The sequence below is a fragment of the Quercus lobata genome, chromosome 2 (genome assembly GCF_001633185.2).
Source record: "Quercus lobata isolate SW786 chromosome 2, ValleyOak3.0 Primary Assembly, whole genome shotgun sequence".
NCBI classification, from domain to species: Eukaryota; Viridiplantae; Streptophyta; class Magnoliopsida; order Fagales; family Fagaceae; genus Quercus; species Quercus lobata.
The window spans coordinates 84,848,230-84,867,308 of record NC_044905.1 but is presented as its reverse complement, the minus strand read 5'-3'; the positions used below and the strand labels follow the sequence as shown (position 1 = coordinate 84,867,308).

The window sequence follows — 19,079 nt, the reverse complement described above, 5'->3', positions numbered from 1 at the left end:
CGGCCTATTACAGAGCACGGTGAATCTGGACATAATGGGTTACACTCAGATTTAAATCCAAATTTTTTAGAGGTAATCCTGAGACAATTTAATCAAATGAAAGATGATGTAGTTGCACGTTTTGACTACATAAGTGATGAGATGAAACAACTTAAAGAAAACCAAAATCTGGTTCATCGAGTCATTGCTGCAAATGGTAAAGATAGACACTTAAATCAGCCAAACGTAGGAGCAAATAATGACTTTGTTGGTGGAGTGGGTTCAGGAGTGAATAGTAATCCTTTATTTGAGAATTTCCAAAATACGGAAGTTCCTTTAGGATTAGTAAACGTCCCTTTTACTGAGAATTCCCCAAGAATGGAAAACATCCTTCATCTGATTAACCCACCAAGAACAGAAAATGTTCCTCATATTGAAAATTATCACAGAAATGAGAATAATGATCATGTGACTATGAATGTTCCAATAAGAATAGAAAATGTTCTTTGAGGAAATAACCATCGCATGAGAAACAATCATCACAATGGAGTTCCTCAAAGGAATAATAATAACTTAGGAGTAGAAATCCCTTTAGATGACATTGATTTCCCTAGGAATGATGGAAACCCAGAATTATTTATGGATAATGGGTTTGACAATGGTCAAGAGAATGAACTTGGGCATGAAATGGCTCAATTTCAGCAATATCCAAGAAGGGATAATGCTAATAGAAATAAAGCAAATCCTAGATTTGCACAGTGAAGGTAGAGGGCTGAAAACAATAGAATGGCCTTGGAAAGAAATAATCATCATAATGGTCGATTTGAAATCGAACAAAATAATTTAGAACGAAATCAAGTAGAGGCACATAATTATAATGGTCATAATGATGAAGTCCACAATAGAATGGACGAAATCTTAGAAATCTTGGAACACACACATGGTCCAACATTTCGAAGAAATAGGCCAATTTATAGGAAGCCATATCTAGAGTGGATTGATAGAGAACCATATCCAAGAGGATTTAGAATCCCAGAATTTTCTACATTTTCTGGAGAAGATGACAAGACTGTATTGGAACATATGTCCAGATTCACAATACAGTGCGGAGAGGTCTCAAACAATGAAAATTGTAAGATGAAATTATTCCCAAGCTCTTTGACTGGACAAGCATTTGCTTGGTATTCATCTCTACCTCCTAATTCTCTAAATTCATGGGCTGAATTAGAGGACAAATTCCAAACACATTTCTCTCGCACATGTTTGAGAGTGTCAATTGCTGATTTGGCAAGATTAAGACAAAGGCCAGATGAAACTGTAGAGCAGTTCATTATGCGGTTTAAAAGAGCACGCATGTGTTGTCAAATTGTTCTCCCAGAGAGAGAATATGTCAAGTTTGCTGTAGATGGTTTAGATTTCGAATTTAGAAAAAAATTCGAAGGGGTGACATTCTTTGATCTGTACGAATTGTCTGATAGGGCTTCTAGGTATGAGAGTCTCATTAAAGAAGAAAGAGACAGGAATAATTCTACATATGGGACTTATTTTCATGACCCTAACTATGAAGTAGACATTGCAGAATTTATAGGTCATAATCCCCAAGTATGTGATGTACTAGATAAGAAAAACATTAAGGCTAAGTCAGCATATAAACTTTCAGCACCTATAAGAGATTACTCATTTGACATAGAGAAGTCTGGTGAAATCTTTGATTGGTTGTTAGAAGCCAAGTTGATAAAGTTGGTAGGTAGACACAAAATACCAGCAAAGGCAGAAACACATGGTAGGGATTATTGTAAATGGCATAATGCATTTACACATCAAACAAAAGATTGTGTAACCTTTAGGAATGTTATTCAAGATAAAATTGAAAGAGGAATCTTGAAATTCCCTGAAAAGCCTAAAGAGCAAATGAAAGCAGATATTGATCCCTTTCCACCTTTGCATGATTTAAATATGATTTCAGCTGATTTTGAATCTTTGATTAGTAGCTTCAAAAATAATGAGAGCTCAAAATGTAATGTATATCAATGTGTTAATGTGCAGGGTAAACAATCATTGCACCTCACCCATGGGATGAAGAGACTGAAAATTAATGAAGGATCTTCTATGCGAGTAAATAAATATGGCTTGCATGGTAAAGAAAACTTTTTTCAGGGCAAGAATGCCCAAACAAATAAGGGAAAGGCTAAAATGGTAGAACAACCAAGGCCTACAACTTATAAAGAAGCATTACAAAAGCATAATTCTTTTTCAGATGATTAGGTTTTTGATTCTGATGAAGATGATTGCTTATGTGAGCAGTGTAGTCGCATAATGGTGCGAGTTTTTTGGAAAAGTGGCTGTTGGGATAAAATCTCCTTAAAGTGATACTGGTTTTGGGCCAATTGTTGAACCTAAAAAAGCTGAATCAGTGTTTTCAAGAGTAGAAAAGCCAAAACAACTTCGCACCTTCAAACCTCCAATAGGGGAGCCAAATAAATGGTACTCCATGGAATCTATCAGTGTTAAACCACCACAAAAGCGTCATTTTAAATATGGATATAACCCATATTTCCCACAAATGACAAGAACACAAAGGAGACGCTGGCTTAGACAACAAATGTATAAGTCTCAAGAGCCAAGACAAACTCCTGAAAATTCTAATGATGCACCACTTAACAAGGCGAAAGCAATTAAAGTTGAAATACCGTAAAAAGAAGGCACATTAACTTCTAAATATGTGAAGACGTCACCAAGTGCTATTCAGTTGATAGGCAATGAAACGAGTATGCAAAAAGCCAAAAGTGACAATAATATGCAGCAAAGAATGTTTGAATCAAAGCAACTCGCACAAAGTGAAATGGTTCAAGATTTACCTAAAGAAGAGAACCAAGAACTAGTGCGACAAGATCACAAAAAATTAGAGAGATATACAAGTGATTTGGGGTCTAATCAAATGGATGATAACACGGTCACTGTATACATTGCAAGAAGGCCAAAAAATGAAATAAAAGGAAAAGAAATATCGAAAGAAAAAGAGATGCAAGAGGAGAGATTGGCTGAATCAGAAACTGAAGAAAAAAGCAAAGGTACAATCAATTCGATCATTCCATTTGAGGAGTTTGAAGGAAACGAGTTTGTGAAAGAACTTGGAGATGCAAATATGATGGAAGGCCTTGAAGATATTGAAGGCTGGGATGATTTGGAAGCATTCAATGAGTTTGGAGAGGAACTCGAATTGGAACTAAAAAAAGAAAATTCCAGTAATATGGAATGTAATGTGATCACATTGCCAATAGAGTTTATGGCAAATCAGAACATTATTGAAGATGAAGAGTATAGTTCTAAAGGCTCAAATGCTCAAGGGGCATGTCATATCCTATTAATAGATGAAGAGATGGAGAATTTAGAACCTAAAGCAGAGGCAGAGCTAGAATTTCTACCAGGTAAAATTATCTTTGAGAAACCATCTAAAATAATGTCACAGCATTTAAAGCCTTTATTCATTAAAGTTCACATGGATGGAATACCTATTAATAGAGTTTTAGTAGATAATGGTGCTGCAGTTAATATTTTGCCTTGGGGAATGTTGAAAAAAATCAATAAAATAGAGGCAGATTTAATTCGGTCAGATGTTTTAGTCAGTGGTTTTGCTGGTATTATACCTGTAGAATTAAAGGTAGGGAATAAGATTACAAATGTTGTCTTTTTTGTTGTTCATACTAAGGCAGCTTATAATGCTTTGCTAGGAAGGGAATGGATACATTCAAATTGGGTGATACCTTCCTCCCTACATCAATCTCTAATGTTTTGGAATGATGATAATTCTGTTGAATTGGTGAAGGCTGATAATAGGCCATTCGAAGCATGTAATAATACAATTGATGCTCAATTATATAACAAAAATGTTGGAATTTTGAAACTGACAGGATTTGGTTACAATGGCAAGCCAACAATGGTAGAAATGGCTGGAGAACAACCATATTTTGTTGGAGAAGATGTTACTGACCAAGAAATTGGCAAGGAATGGTTTAATGACAACATCGTAGAGCCACAAATGCCAAATATAATTGAGGAACCTGTTAGTGATGAGTAATTTACTTACTCCAAGGAAATTAAGGGCCATTAAACTGGCTGAAGACAAAGTAATAAGTTACATTCTTGAAAATAAAATAGAACAAAGTATGTTCTTGGCAGAACGTGTATTGGAAGAAGAAAGAGACATTGGAAACCAGGTTAAAATTGGTTTAAATTCTCTAAGAAAAGCTCCCATCCAAATGGATGACTTGAAAGCAAAAGTTCAAGATCCTTTGATAGAAGTGAATCTTGGAACTGAAGAAGAAAGGAGAGTGACATATATTAGTAGTCACCTTACACAGGAACAATTCAATGAAGTGTTGGCTGTGTTGAAGAGGTTTAAGGATTGTTTTGCATGGGATTACACTGAATTGCCAGGTTTGGACAGAACACTAGTAGAGCATAAACTTCCAATCAAGAAGGAGCACATTCCACACCAACAACCACCTCGCGGGATGGCGAATGAGGTTATTTTGAAAGTGGAAGAAGAAATCAAAAGACTATTGCAAGCAAGATTCATAAGGCCAGCCATGTATGTAGAATGGCTTTCAAATATAGTTCCAGTTCTTAAGAAAAATGGCAAATTACATGTATGCATAGATTTTAGGAACTTAAATACAACATCACCCAAAGATGAGTATCCTATGCCAATTGCAGATGTATTGGTAGATGGAGTGGCAGGACACAAACTGTTGTCTTTTATGGATGGGCATTCAGGTTACAACCAAATCTTCATTGCAGAAGAGGATGTCCACAAAACTGTCTTCAGATGTCCAGGTTCTATTGGAACATTTGAATGGGTAGTAATGCCATTTGGCTTAAAAAACGTTGGTGCGACTTATCAGCAAGCCATGAATTTAATTTTCCATGATATGATTGGAAAGTTTATGGAAGTTTATATAGATGATGTGGTGGTTAAATCTCAAGACTTTAATACCCATCTAAAAAACCTAGAGAAAGCCTTTTTGAGGATGAGGAAACATCAATTAAAAATGAATCCTCTTAAATGTGCCTTTGGGGTGCAAGCAGGAAATTTTCTGGGTTTTCTAGTGCATAATAGAGGAATTGAGATAGACCAAAACAAGGCCAAGACAATCATGCAGGCTAAACCTCCTTCTAATAAAAAAGAATTACAAAGGTTCTTAGGCCAAGTTAATTTTTTAAGAAGGTTTATTTCTAATGTTGTAGGTAAAACCAAAGTGTTTTCCCCTTTATTAAGGTTGAAAGACCATGAAGATTTTACTTGGAATGAAGAGTATCAATTGGCCTTTGATACAATTAAGAGATATTTGTCCACACCACCAGTGTTGATTCCTCCAAGAAGTGGGAAACCTTTAAAGTTATATATATCTGCAACCCAAGATTCTATTGGAAGTTTGCTGGCTCAAGACAATGATAAGGGCCTTGAACAGGCTGTTTTTTATTTAAGTAGATTATTAAATAAAGTAGAATTAAATTATTCAATGATAGAAAAACTATGTTTGGTTTTGTATTTTACTGCTACTAAGCTAAGACATTATATGCTTTCTCATGTAACTTATATTATCGCACAAACTGATGTAGTGAAATATATGCTATCTAGACCTATTTTGCGTGGTAGAATGGGTAAATGGAGTTTAGCTTTAGTGGAATTTCATTTAGTTTATGTACCACAAAAAGCAATAAAAGGTCAAGCCTTAGCTGATTTTTTGGCAAATCATCCATGCGATGAAGTTACAGATATAAATGAAACCATGTTTGTAGCTTTAGCCCCTTGGAAATTAAATTTTGATGGTTCACGTACCACATATGGGGCAGGTGTTGGTGTGATTTTAGAATCTCCAATGGGGATTAAAACCCAAATGGCCTTTAAGTTAAGAGGGAAATTATTCTGACAATCAAATTGAGTATGAGGCTTTGATCATTGGGTTAGAGATACTATTGGAAATGGGAATAAAAAGTGTAGAGGTTTATGGGGATTCACAGTTAGTAATTAGACAACTCACTGGTGATTATAAATGTTGCAGCCCGTCCATTGCACCATACTTTGTGGCTGCAAGACAACTGCTAGAACAGTTTAGCAATGCTAAGTTAAACCATGTCCCTAGAAGTAAGAATGAGGAAGCCAATCGCATGGCACAGAGTGCTTCTAGACATAAAGAGACCAATCAAGTTGCACAAAGTCCCCCATGTTTAAGTAAAAGGATACTCCCATCAGTTATTGATAGGGAATTAGGGACCTAGGTTTTTCATCTTGATACCCAAGTTAATGATTGGAGAAACCCGATCATTGATTACTTAAAAAACCCAAGTGGTTGTACAAATAATGCTTTAAAATTTAAAGCTAGAAAATTTGTTTTAATGGGAGACCAAGATGAAATTTTATTCAAAAGAGGTGTTGATGGCATCCTATTGAAATGCATTAGTGATGATGAATCAAAGCAAGTCTTAGCAGAAGTCCATGAAGGCATAGGTGGTCCACACCAATCAGGCATAAAAATGAAATGGTTGATACACAGATATGGTTACTATTGGCCAACTGTATTGAAAGATTGCATTAAATGTGCACAAGGTTGTGTAGAATGCCAAAAACATGGTCCAATTCCTAAGATTCCTGCTTCAGATTTTCATGCGATAATAAAACCATGGCCCTTTAGAGGATGGGCAATGGATTTAATTGGAAAAATTAGACCAATCTCAAGAAAGAAAAACTGCTTCATAATCGTTGCAACAGACTACTTTACAAAGTGGGCTGAAGCAAAACCTTATAAGGAAGTGAGTGAGTTTGATGTTATTCAATTTATAAAAGAAATGATAGTCCACAGGTTTGGAATTCCTCAATCTATAACAATGGACAATGGAACCATCTTTAATGGAACCAGGGTAAAGGCCTTCACACAAGAATATGGTATTCGAATTTTGAATTCCACACCATATTATGCATAGGCAAATGGTCAGGCAAAGGCCACTAATAAGATTATCAAGAATAATTTGAGGAAAATAGTGGCTAGAAATCCTACAAGTTGGGACGATTTGTTGTCTGAAGTATTGTGGGCATATAGAACTTCAAAAAGAATGAGCATAAATACTACCCCATATTCTTTAGTTTTTGGCCATGATGCAGTTTTACCCATGTAGATTACAGTGAGATCAATGAGGATTACAAGGCAAAATGAATTGACTCATTTGGATTATCAAGATGTGATGTTTGCAGAACTTGATGAAATAGATGAGGCTCGTATGGCAGCTTTAAAGTCTATTGTTGTACAAAAACAAAAAATATCTAAGATATATAACAAGAGAATTAAGGCAAAGTCATTTGCCATTGGGGATTTAGTTTGGAAAGTTATTTTGCCTATAGGAGTTAAAGATCCATATTTGGGTAAATGGTCTCCTAATTGGGATGGACCTTTCTTAATCAGCGAGGTCTTTGATGGAAACGCTTACAAGTTGATGGATATTAGTGGCAATGAACATGCAAGATCCATTAACGGCAAGTTTCTAAAATTATATAAGCCAAGTATGAACGAATTGGCTTACTCACATAAATTTTTTTGAGATATGCATGTATGCACGTTTCCAAGGGCCAAATGAATGGCTAAAGTGGGCATTAGTGATTAAAATAATAGATCACAATGCAATAAATATATCTAAAAGAAAATTCAAAATAAGGAAGGATTGCATTTGACGGAAGTGCAGATATAGATATGCATGTATGCACGTTTCCAAGGGCCAAATGAATGGCTAAAGTGGGCATTAGTGATTAAAATAATAGATCACAATGCAATAAATATATATAGAAGAAAATTCAAAATAAGGAAGGTTTGCATGTGACAGAAGTGTAGATATGATTTCAGAATTGAAATTAGTCTACTACATTGGTGTTCGGGCAAGTGTACCTGGCTCGAAGTTGTTCCGAAACTAAATGCTCTGGAGCATGGCAATGATCTTGGTGTGCATGTTTTGAAAGATTTAGCTGCTGCTTCTCAAGGGTTAATACCAGCTGAACAAGAACGAGGCTCTTTCTAAATTTGAAGAGTTTGACCTTTTCAGTGGCTACTTGAACTACTTGAATGAAACCCAAAGCTCCCTGTTTAGGATGGAGTCTCCTAGCTTCATTTCTCAACCAGCCAATTGGTCTTCTTAGGATCAACGATGAACTTGAAGATGTCTTCATTTTGTACGCACCAACTCTCGGCATCATGCGGAATTACAGTCACGACGTTGTTCAAGCTTCGATCAAGACGAATAATTTCAGAATCATGGACAATCTTCGCCGGCATCCACCTGAGTTTTGAAGGACTCTTTAGATCAGGGGTTTGCAAATTGATCTTGATAAAACAGATTGAGTGGAGAACTAGAAATCGAAATTTGCAGAGAGGCAAAAAAAAAGAAAAGAAGAAGAAGTGGTGGAGGCGTTCTAAGATGAATGAATGGGGTTAGATAGGAAGGATAACCTAGTTCTGCAAATTGATTTGACTTAAAAGCCCCAATTTTATTTTCCTTTTACCCTTTCGTTTTAACTTATGCGCAATTGGCCTAAATTTAGGCCCATCACGCACAGGGGGCATGTGTTAGGCTAAAAATAAAATAAAAAAAATAAACATTGTTCACATGGCCCAAATCTGGATCAGTGGCCCAAATCTTGATCTGTGTAAGCCTGGCCCAAAAAACAAAACTTGCAAGACCTGTTATAACAAGAGAATATCAGTCAGTTATCCACTAAGTCAGAGTGCAATAGAAGTTACCAAAAAATAAGAAGAAGTGCAGTAATTGTTTTGTCTACTATAAATAAAAATTAAATGTATTATCACAGGGAGGAAGAAAAATCTGAAAACTTGATTCACATTCCCAGTCAATGGAAGGATAACTTCATGTTTGTATGTGCGTTTGCCTCACATGAATTATCTAATTATAGTTTTTGTAATTTAACTTAGGAGTTTGTGTGATTTGAATCTTTCTTATTTGTATGAACTTGAATTAAGATATCTACATATTGTGATTATATTGCTTGTTCCCTTATTTTTCTTAGTTGAATATTTTGTACTTTTGAAGTCCTATTAGTTTAGGCAGTGGCAGAGCCCATCAATTTGGTGTGAAATCTTGTCTTGTAAGTAGTTCTTTCTAAGAAAGTTTGTATTCTCACAAACAATTACACCTACCACATACAATTTACACCTATTTTATCTAAATCTTCAGTTTATAGAAACCACATTTTTTCAAAGTTTTACCAAACGGTTAAGTGTGATTTGATAACAATTGTTTTCAAAACATATGTTTTAAAAACGTTATTTTTAAAAAATACAATTTTTAAAATAGTTTATCCAAACAGACTCTTTATTCATTTTTGTAACGGTTTCAACTTTTTTTCTTTTTTTAATTTTAATTTTTTATTTTAGAATCCGGTTTCAACTTTCAAGCAACAACATATATAGTACATTCCTATTAAAAAAAGAACAAGCATATATAGTACATAGTCGTCCTTTACCAAATGTATACAAGCTAGCACGGTTTAACTTATTATAAGAATGATTCTTAAAATGCTTGACTGTTATGAGGTGCAAAGGTTAATTCTTTAGGTATTCCTGACCCCATATATTCAATTAATCTGCAAGCACTCCACTATTAACTTTTTGCTTCATATCATCGGGGGCTAGAAGTTGAACTATGCTGACGAAAATGTTTTCGTTCTACATGCTTTTTTTTTTTCTTTTCTTTTCTTTTTTCTCTGTCCACTTGCACATACACAATTTTTATGCTAAAAAAATGTGTTACTTTTATGTTTGATTTAATTAATGGGGACATAATTGTAAATTTGAACCAACTTTTCTTTTTTATCTCTCATTTTTTTTCTCAACCAAACAAATAAGTTTTTCATCTCTCAACTTTTTCATCTTCTCAACCAAACACAAATGAGAGAAAATTAAATCTCTTTCCTCTCACTTTTTTATCTCCTTCCCATTTTTTTATCTTCTCATTTTTTCACTTTCCCAATCAAACGGATCTCATATTACTTGAAAACAACCTTACGCACGATTTTTTCATTAGAAATGACTTGGTGGCACACTTTTCAAAACGAAAACAACCTTACACACAATTTTTGCATTAGAAATGCCTTGGTGGCACACTTTTAATATGGTCTTACCGACACTGCAATGGCTCGACTAACATCTTCATGAACCAAAAGTGTAGGTGGAAGAATAAAGCTTAAATTCAACGCGAATTGATTTTTAATCCTGCTTTGTATTCCTCGTCTATCTGGGTATAAGGCTCCTTTAATACTGACATTGAAGCCAGATGATTCAAGAGCATTATCGATCCCTAGAAGCTTCCATCCTGTCTGCAAAAGATTGTCTTTCATATATGTTACAAGGTGTGAAGGGGAAAGAACTTTTTCTAGCTAGTATGGTCTTAGTTTTGTTGTTGCTTACTGTTTCAAGCTCAAGAACCTTTGTGATCTCACAAGGAACTTCTGGTGGGTATTCCTTCCCATTTGATTTGCATGTCAAACGCATGTCCATTATTGGCCACACTGTTAGGAACAAGATTTGTAAGGGTGGCATCTGAATTCTCCACCCATCCTAGAAAAATTAACCATTCAAACATATGTAAGAGAGAGGTTAGAGACATCTATATAAATGTATCTATATCAAGAAAAACAAATTTTTTGAGAGAAACTAAGAGGTTGACCATCTATATATGTATGCACACATTCAGTACTACGCTAGCATGTTAATTTAGTAAAGAATATGCTAAAATTATAAAGAGATTGATGTTATTTCGATAACAGTATAGGCATTGATCCATTAACTATGTATCTGTTTGTATCTTCTGATTGTCAGTTGATCATAAAACAATAAAGCTTGTCTTGTAGAGTTATGTGTATAAGCTTATGTCCTGTTGGAATCAAACTTTATTGTGACAGATTTCCTGGTCCTTCCATTTCAAGTCATCTTAAAGTTTTGCCAACCCCAATGGTTTTGGGGCTAAGACTGTTGTTGTTGCAGTTCAAGCCATCCCATTTTATTTAGTTTGACAATCACTCCCGTTCTCCCATGGAAGCTTCTCAATCTCATCCCCTCTGTAGCGTATGATTTATGCTCCCTTATGGTCTAAAATGATGTATGGCAGTACCCAGTCCTGCAACTAATGGTTGTCTCACCATTTTCTATTTTCTTGTATTGCCATTGTATTTACTATTGGAGTTCACTTTGTCATTTGAATGATAGCAGTCTAAGTTATTGGGTCCAGGGAGACACGCTGTCTAATTCTTTATTTTTATATATTATTATTATTTAAATTCGTACTCTGTTCTGCTTCCCAATTGTGGTGAACTTTTAGTCTCTTATTTGGAGGACTGATAACTGGTGAATATTGACAACATTCTTTTTCCTTGAGTTCATGAATTTTCATTTGGCACAAATAATTGATTCATATGCAATAGGCATTGGCTGATCAGAGAGCAAGACTAGGGATGACAACGGAGAGACTGGGCAAATCTGGTGACAGAATTAAGGAAAGTCCTTCTATTACTTTTCCTTTGAGTAATATTTGGAACTGTAATTTGATTCTGCTCTGATGTTCTTCACTTTGAAACATTTACATGCCATTCTTGAATATCATTTACATTTTTTTTGGGAGGGTATGTGCGTGTGTATGTGTGTGTGTGTGTTTTCCCTTTTTGTTTGTTTTTATTTTCAGTCTCAGCATTACTGCTTAGCATTGAACTGTTATGATCTTTGTCCATTATTTTATCTTCAGGTTTAAGCTGTAATAGGTATGACTATTGTGCTGTCTTCCAAAATTCTATGATTTTCACACCACAGTAGTAGTTTTGAAATACATGCCACTGTATTTACCTGATGATTCCTTATATTTCTGCTGCATGGAGTGGATGATAACACAGGAAAGTGCAAGAGAATTATGACTAATATGTCAAAAAGAATGAGCATGAACAAGTGGATTATTGGCCCCATAATTGCAGTTCTTGCCATTGCTATTGTCTTGATCTTGTACTTCAAAATTTTTAATTAGTCAGTATATTTTCCTTGTTGGGCTTGTGGTTGTCTCTGAGGTACACATTTTTTTTCTTTCTTTTTATATTGTGCTTGGTTTTACTGGGAGCTTGCAATTGAGTGCAATCACAAAGATGTTTAGCTGTTCAGTAACAGCAACATGTTGATTTGCTTTGTTCATTGTTGAATGTATAATGTGCTCTACATTTTAACTTTTGACATGTATAGAATCGTGCTTCCTATGATTAAATACAATGCAGAGTATAATTTATCAAATCATCAATCAGATTTCTATTCCATTATATTCTAGAAGAAATTTCATTATGTATTCCTTAGAAAAGATTTGGTTTGGAATCAACTACGGGCTACAAGATCCTATTTGTGATACTATTGCTTCACTTAGATTCAGTTTAACATTTTACAATCTTAGTTGTGATTCCTCGTTGATCACGGTTTTTATAAAGAACAAGCACATCAACGAGGAACCACAACAACAAAAAAAAATTCTCTGGTAGTTTTGCATTCGGATTATTTAGGGTCAGATCCCCTGAATTTCCATCTGTTAGCTTCACTAATGACGTATTTGTTCAATATTTGCAAGAAGATGAAACTAAACTGAAATTTTCATTACACTTCAACCCCAAATGTATCAAAGAATGATGCAAATCCACTTCAATCTTATTAAATTTAACATCGACTTTCAGTCGCCAAAGCCTTCCTTTGCTGAATAATGTAAGCTACCATGAATTAACTTATTTTGGCCTTCTGACCTCATATTCAAGAATCACTAGGCTTAAACCAGATTCTTGAGTTTCTCCCTTTTGAATTTATCATAATCTACAAGCACTCCATCATTAGCCTTTTGCTTCTTGTCATCCACCAATCTTTGGATCACCTGTTGTTGGACACAATCTCCTAGTAAATTTATGGCCAAAAACAATGGAAATTAATAGTAATTTTCTGGACAAACTAATAAGGAACTTGAACTGATAATGATGTGGTAGTAGTTGTTGCAGACTTGCATAAGGCCTGGTGAACTATAGTCAAGTTCAAGAAAACAATTTTTTTTTTGTAATTGATGAGTTGACATGTAATTAATGTTTTAAGAAAAATTGAGTTAAACTATTAGTGATGGGACCATGCGAAAGTGATGTTGGTTTAATCACAACTTACCATGCATATCAATAATTGCAAAAAAAAATTGTGAAAATTTTGTGATTCTTAGCATTACTCCGTCCTCACGTATATCTGAAGTAGTTTATCAACTGTTTATTATTACTTACAAATAATATATATGATATACTTCAAGAAATTGAATAGTGAAAACTAAGAGAGATGTAAATAGCAATTAGATTTGATGGACTTACTGACAATCCAATGTCTTGAATAACATCTTTAGGAACCAAAGCAAGTGAAGGTGGAAGAACAAAGCTTATGTTAAGCTCGAATTGAGTTTTAATCCAGCTTTGTGTTGCCCGTCTATCAGGGTATATGGCTCCTTTAGCATTGGCACTGAAGCCTAATGACTCACGAACATCATCAAGCCCTAGGAGCTCCCATTTTGTCTGTAAAAGATTAGCTTTTCTTATTTATGTTGAAAGGTGAAGCAGCAAAAATATATATTTAAATTCATATATCAAATTTTCTAGTATGCTATTTATGATTTATCCAAATAAAAACAACAATCAAGTCTTGTCCTAAAATTTTAGGACCAATCATGGATACTCAATAAACTAATTAGGGCCGGTCACGTTTATTTTTGTATGCGCTCTTAGTTTGTTTTTATTGTAGCTTACCATTTCAAGCTCAAGAACCTTTGTGATCTCACAAGGAACTGCTGAAGGGTAATCCTTCCCTTTTGATTTGCATCTCAACCGCATGTCAATTATTGGCTGCACTGTTAGGAACAAGAATTGTAAGGGTGGCAGCTGAATTCTCCATTCGTCCTACAAAAATTAAGCATAAAAACATATGTATGAGAAAGAGGTTAGAGTCATATACTCATATGTTCCTAATAAGAAAAATAACATTTTCTAATTTAGAGCAACTAAAGAGGTCCCCCCACCCCTCTCAAAAAAAAAAAGAGGTCGGCTAACCCATTAAAGCGTACTATAAGTAAAATGTTAAAGTTATTATCAATTTTATTACAAAAAAGTTTACAAATTGATTTGACAATAAATGTGATTGAAGCCACTTTAAGAACATAATAAATAAATGTTTGAATTTTTTTTTTTCTGTATTTTTTTTTGAAGAAAAATGCTACATTCACAACAATTTCACAACATTTCACAACAAATCTTAAGTGGCAAAAAAAAAAAAAAAAAAAAAAATCAATGGTAAATTTAAATTAGAACCAATGATAACTTACCACCTAAGGTCTATTGTAAAAATGTTGCGAAGGTAACACTTATTTTTTAAATGGATGGTTTTTGGTAACATATAAATTTATAGTCTTGTAATGTTTTTAGCATCACTCTTTAATCAATAAAAAAATTATATTCATAGATCGTTGATAGTTAACAATAATATGATGGAATTTTACTTAGAAGTTAACTCAAGAGAAGCAAATATAAAACATTTATAAATAAACAATTATATCAGGAATAAATATAACAAAAATCAACTTCAAAATGTGAGAAGTTTCTTACAAGTTTATGCTATTCAAGAACCTTACAAGTAATTAGGAAGCTCTCCCAACCATAATATCCTCTCTAAAAACTTGATGACTATTTTATGTAATAAAATTTATGTTAGATTCATTAATTAATAATATTATTTAAGATTTATTTAGTTCACGTAACTCCTAACCAATACTTTTTGTAGGTGCTCAAGAATTTTTGCCTTTGGCTTTGGTATTTTTGGCTTGATTGCCTAACCTTGCCTTGGCTTGAATTCCTTTGTCCCACATTGGAAAGATCTCTTTCTTCTTCATGCCTTATAAGGCATGAACCAATGGATGAAGAGTACCACTAGTTTGGTGATCCTTTTATTGTAGGTGCTCAAGAATTTTTGCCTTTGGCTTTGGTATTTTTGGCTTGATTGCCTAACCTTGCCTTGGCTTGAATTCCCTTGTCCCACATTGGCAAGATCTCTTTCCTCTTCATCCATTGGTTCATGCCTTATAGGCATGAAGAGGAAAGCTTTCCTCTTCATCCATTGGTACTCTTCATCCATTGGTTCATGCCTTATAGGCATGAAGAGGAAAGCTTTCCTTCCAATGTGGGACAAGGGAATTCAAGCCAAAAGGCAAGGTTAGGCAAAGCCAAAAATACCAAAGCCCTTGGCAAAGAATTCTTAAGTTCCTACACTTTTTATTTTTATTTTTTTTTTACAAAATAAAAATTCTACTCTAGATTAATATAAGTGTATATGTGTATGAAGCTCTCTCCCGGAGACTTGAATCACGACCCTTACCCCCCACATCTCATAAGCACTTATATTTTTGGAGTGACCATCGCACTAAGGGTGTGCGGTAATTCGTTACTGATACTTGGCTGTTCTATAAAATTTAGGTAATTAAATCATATTTTTTTAAGGGAAAATTAAATCATATTCTAATAGTAAAATACTTTCATGCTCTCCCTTCTCACATAGTTAAGTATCTACTAATCAAATTCATATGGGACCCATTGTTCATGTTAAAGGGAGGAAGTACAACATTATTGTACTATCAGAATATTGTAAAATTTTTTAGAAAAATTATACCCAAAAATTACTAAGATGTCAAAGTTTACAATTCCTTATACATTTTATATTTTTTTTTAAAAAGATAACAAGAATGAAAAATTTTATTAAAAATGATAGATTGTAATTATGCATACACTTTTCTTATTATTATTATTATTAAGTTATTCGTAATGACATAGTAAGGTTAATGATGCCACACTCAATGTGCATGAGTCTTATTATGAAATGACTGTTAAGATTGTTACAAACTAGCCATCAAAAGACAAACCCTTATATTATCTTTCCTAATCTGAGCTATTTCTATCTTACACTTCCTTTCCATCATGGTCCAACAATATTTAGATTTATTGTTTGAGAGAGAGAGAGAGAGAGAGAGAGAGAGAGAGAGAGAGAGAGATAAATAAATACACGTAGGACAAGGTTTCTCTCCAAACCAAACTAGTTTGGAGAGAAACCCTCTAAACTTGTCATATATTTTTTTTATTAAATATGAATTTTGAAAATCTAACCATTGGATTACATGTTCTTTATATTTTTAACATGAATGTTAAATTTTGTTTAAATAAGATTTTATTTGCTATTTGATCAATAAACTTTTTTTGTGCAAAATATTTTACCACAAAAACTCGAAATTTAAACATGTCATTGATGGCATAACTATCGATCTTTAATCTCTCTAAAATTTTGCAAACATGAAGAATGTAATAAGAATATGCAATCTAACGATTAGATTTTCAAAATACATATCCAATAAAAAAATATAATGGAAGTTTGAAGGATTTCTTTCCAAACTAATTTGGAGAGAGAAACCTTTTCCCAACACATATATGCACAAACATGTACATCTGTGTTTGCTTGAATGTTAAGGAAAAAACATCATATTCTCTAGGAAAATAATAAACTGATATCCTATGAAGATTATTGATTCAATATCTCTTTTAACTTATTAATTTTTTAAAAAAATAGGTTTTTAGAATTTTTAGTTTAATTAGATATCATTCTTCTATAAAAAAATCATATAAATAAATTTCAATACATAATTGCCATACAAAGTTGAAAATTTTAATCTTCTCAAAAAAAGTTGAGAATTATAAAAAAATTTCACTTTTTTTACTAAATAAAAAAATGATAGATTTATATTGTCTCTAATATGATATACTTATAGTTTTATTCTCATTTATGAAGTATCACTTTTGATTTCTTAAACGTTGAAATCTTTTGAATGTTTTTTTTTTTTGGGGGCTGAGAATTGAATGTTAGAAATTAGAATAAAAACATTTGACAACGTGACTCTATCCCTTAATGCACCTATTATGATTGACTATATCATTGATGGATGTGGTAAAGTTAAGGATTACAATGATTTCTTTCATTCATAACCTTAGTCTATTGAATCAAAGTAGTCTACTAAATCAGTGGGTTATTCTCACATTAGAAAATGAATATGAGTTAAAAAGGTTTAAATTTTGTGCAGTGTATCAAAGAGTTAAACCCTTTTAGATATATATTACTATCAATTTCTTTAAAACATTCTCTCACTCTTCCCGTATGTGTGTTAAAAATATTTAGTATTCTAAAAAAAAAAAAAAATTAGATATACCAATATTTTTTCAGCATAAAAATATTGTTTATAATTTCACAAAATTTTTTTTGAACAAATTATTTTTGATAATAGATGCATCATAAGATAGTACATGGCCCACATAATTCTAACATAACAAACTTTGCCAAGAAAATCTCAGTTTGAACAATATTTTTATGGTATAAAAAAAAAAAAAAAAAAAAATCATAGAAAGTGGAAGTAGGGCAGTCAAACACCTCACTAACTTGCATATTTTCTCCATCTGTAAAGGTTGCTTTGAGAATTCTGGACTCATCCTCCAAATACTGATCAAATGAAGCCTGCTAAAACCAAAAACTAGTATAACAAAGTATCATGTACCTCAAAATTTTAAGTTGATAGAAAACGATGAATTTTAATTATTTAATTATTATTCTAACACAATAAATAAATAAATAGATACCCAAGGTGACTCAGAGAGAGGAAGATCTGAAGTGAATCTAGAAGAGTATTTTATAGGCTTTTGATTGATTGGCTTCCATGATGCCTTTTCATGGTAGCTACGGTTCTTCTGCTTACCCTTCCTCTCTTCTTTGCCAAGTGCACATCGGGTTCTTGATCCATGGAGCAATAATGGAGGCTTGAATGTAGAGGAAAGACTTGCAAGGGCAACCTCACCCATCATCAGTTGCAGAGAATTTGTTCACCTTTTCAAAGATGTTAATACTAGCAAGCAACAACCAAAAAAAAAACAAAAAAACAAAAAAAAAAATAATAATAATGCAAATTAAAATTACCTACTGCAAAAATTAGTGATATAAATAGTACGTACTCTACTGCACTATATATGTAGCTGGTTAAGGAGTGAAGGACATATAGAGACGACGGGGATGGTTTGTGTCCCTTAAAATGTCGACCATGAAACTTTGCAAATTACTGCAGATTTATGTAAACATTCAATAATGGAGTGCAATAATTATATATCTGTACATACATTTGGCCACAAGTTTAGTTAGTTGGGTTGTACCAAAAACTACTTAACAACAATGATTGTTTCTTTTGCTGTTTTAGATTTTCAACATGTGGTCTCAGAGCCTCATTCATTCAATGTTATTTTGTAATTTTTCTTTTAATTGTTTTTTTGAAACGATTCTATAATTATATAATGGATCATGCTAACGAGTGTCCTAAGAGTACTCATTAATAATCCATTTTAGAAAAGTTTTGACATCATTTTTATGAAAAATGAAAAAAAGTTGTCAAAATATTAATTGTTTTTTTTTTCTTTTCCCATAAAAATTTTCTTTAACTAGATTCTTAACCAGTGCTCTAAGGGCACTCGTTAGCATTTCCCTTATATGATTACTTTAATTATGGCCGAAAATTTGATGAATTTAGTTTTTTGTTTATTGAGATTAGTTAGAAATTAATGATTATTTAGGGTCTGGGTAACATTATTTGAATAACAATTTTTATTATTTAAACAACATAATATATATATTTTCATAACACATTTTTACCTATATTATTTCCAAAATACTTCACCAACCCCTCCCCTGTCTGCCACCGTTCAAACAGGGGCGGCAGTAATTTTCTTTCATCTATGACAATTGACACATACCGACATACCTATTCTATTTTTTTGATAAGTGACACATACCGAAATACGTATTCATTGCATGATTCCATATTTTTGGCATTGAGATTCAGACAACTGATGTGGATGCAACCCACATGACTATCAAAAGTAAATTTTTTTGGAGAACGTTAATGACAGAAAAGACAAAACAAATTTGTCA

At 33.2% G+C, this 19,079-nt stretch overlaps 2 protein-coding genes across 10 annotated transcripts; both read right to left on the bottom strand.

Annotated features, from left to right (window-relative positions):
* Window positions 1-10,116: 10,116 nt before the first annotated feature.
* LOC115973004 lies at window positions 10,117-12,011 on the bottom strand. The gene is made up of 3 exons (XM_031093241.1): window positions 11,877-12,011; window positions 10,445-10,598; window positions 10,117-10,353 (listed from the first exon to the last, which is right to left on the bottom strand). The coding sequence occupies exons 1-3, from the start codon at window positions 12,009-12,011 to the stop codon at window positions 10,148-10,150; spliced, it is 495 nt and encodes a 164-aa protein (XP_030949101.1). The 3' UTR covers window positions 10,117-10,147.
* A 626-nt stretch (window positions 12,012-12,637) lies between these two features.
* On the bottom strand, window positions 12,638-18,196 carry LOC115976915. Of its 9 annotated transcripts, none has more exons than XM_031098460.1 (6): window positions 18,113-18,196; window positions 17,744-18,006; window positions 17,538-17,624; window positions 13,829-13,978; window positions 13,400-13,597; window positions 12,638-12,927 (listed from the first exon to the last, which is right to left on the bottom strand). In XM_031098460.1, exons 2-6 carry the CDS (start codon window positions 17,963-17,965, stop codon window positions 12,826-12,828), a joined length of 759 nt encoding a protein of 252 aa, XP_030954320.1. In that variant the 5' UTR covers window positions 17,966-18,006; window positions 18,113-18,196; the 3' UTR covers window positions 12,638-12,825. The 9 variants fall into 9 exon arrangements, with proteins under 9 accessions (XP_030954320.1, XP_030954322.1, XP_030954321.1 ...); XM_031098462.1 differs by having other exon boundaries at window positions 17,744-17,987; window positions 18,113-18,184; XM_031098461.1 differs by having other exon boundaries at window positions 17,744-17,987; window positions 18,078-18,158.
* Window positions 18,197-19,079: the final 883 nt, after the last annotated feature.

Coding starts and splice junctions, on each gene's coding strand:
- LOC115973004 (XM_031093241.1), bottom strand. CDS start 12,011: ATGGCAAGAACTGCAATTATGGGGCCAATAATCCACTTGTTCATGCTC. Junction 10,599..11,876: donor GAAATATAAGGAATCATCAG/GTAAATACAGTG, acceptor TAATTTTTCTAG/GATGGGTGGAGAATTCAGAT. Junction 10,354..10,444: donor TCTTGAGCTTGAAACAGTAA/GCAACAACAAAA, acceptor TTTTGCAGACAG/GATGGAAGCTTCTAGGGATC.
- LOC115976915 (XM_031098460.1), bottom strand. CDS start 17,965: ATGATGGGTGAGGTTGCCCTTGCAAGTCTTTCCTCTACATTCAAGCCT. Junction 13,979..17,537: donor AAAATATGCAAGTTAGTGAG/GTGTTTGACTGC, acceptor TAATTTTTGTAG/GACGAATGGAGAATTCAGCT. Junction 13,598..13,828: donor AGGTTCTTGAGCTTGAAATG/GTAAGCTACAAT, acceptor AATCTTTTACAG/ACAAAATGGGAGCTCCTAGG.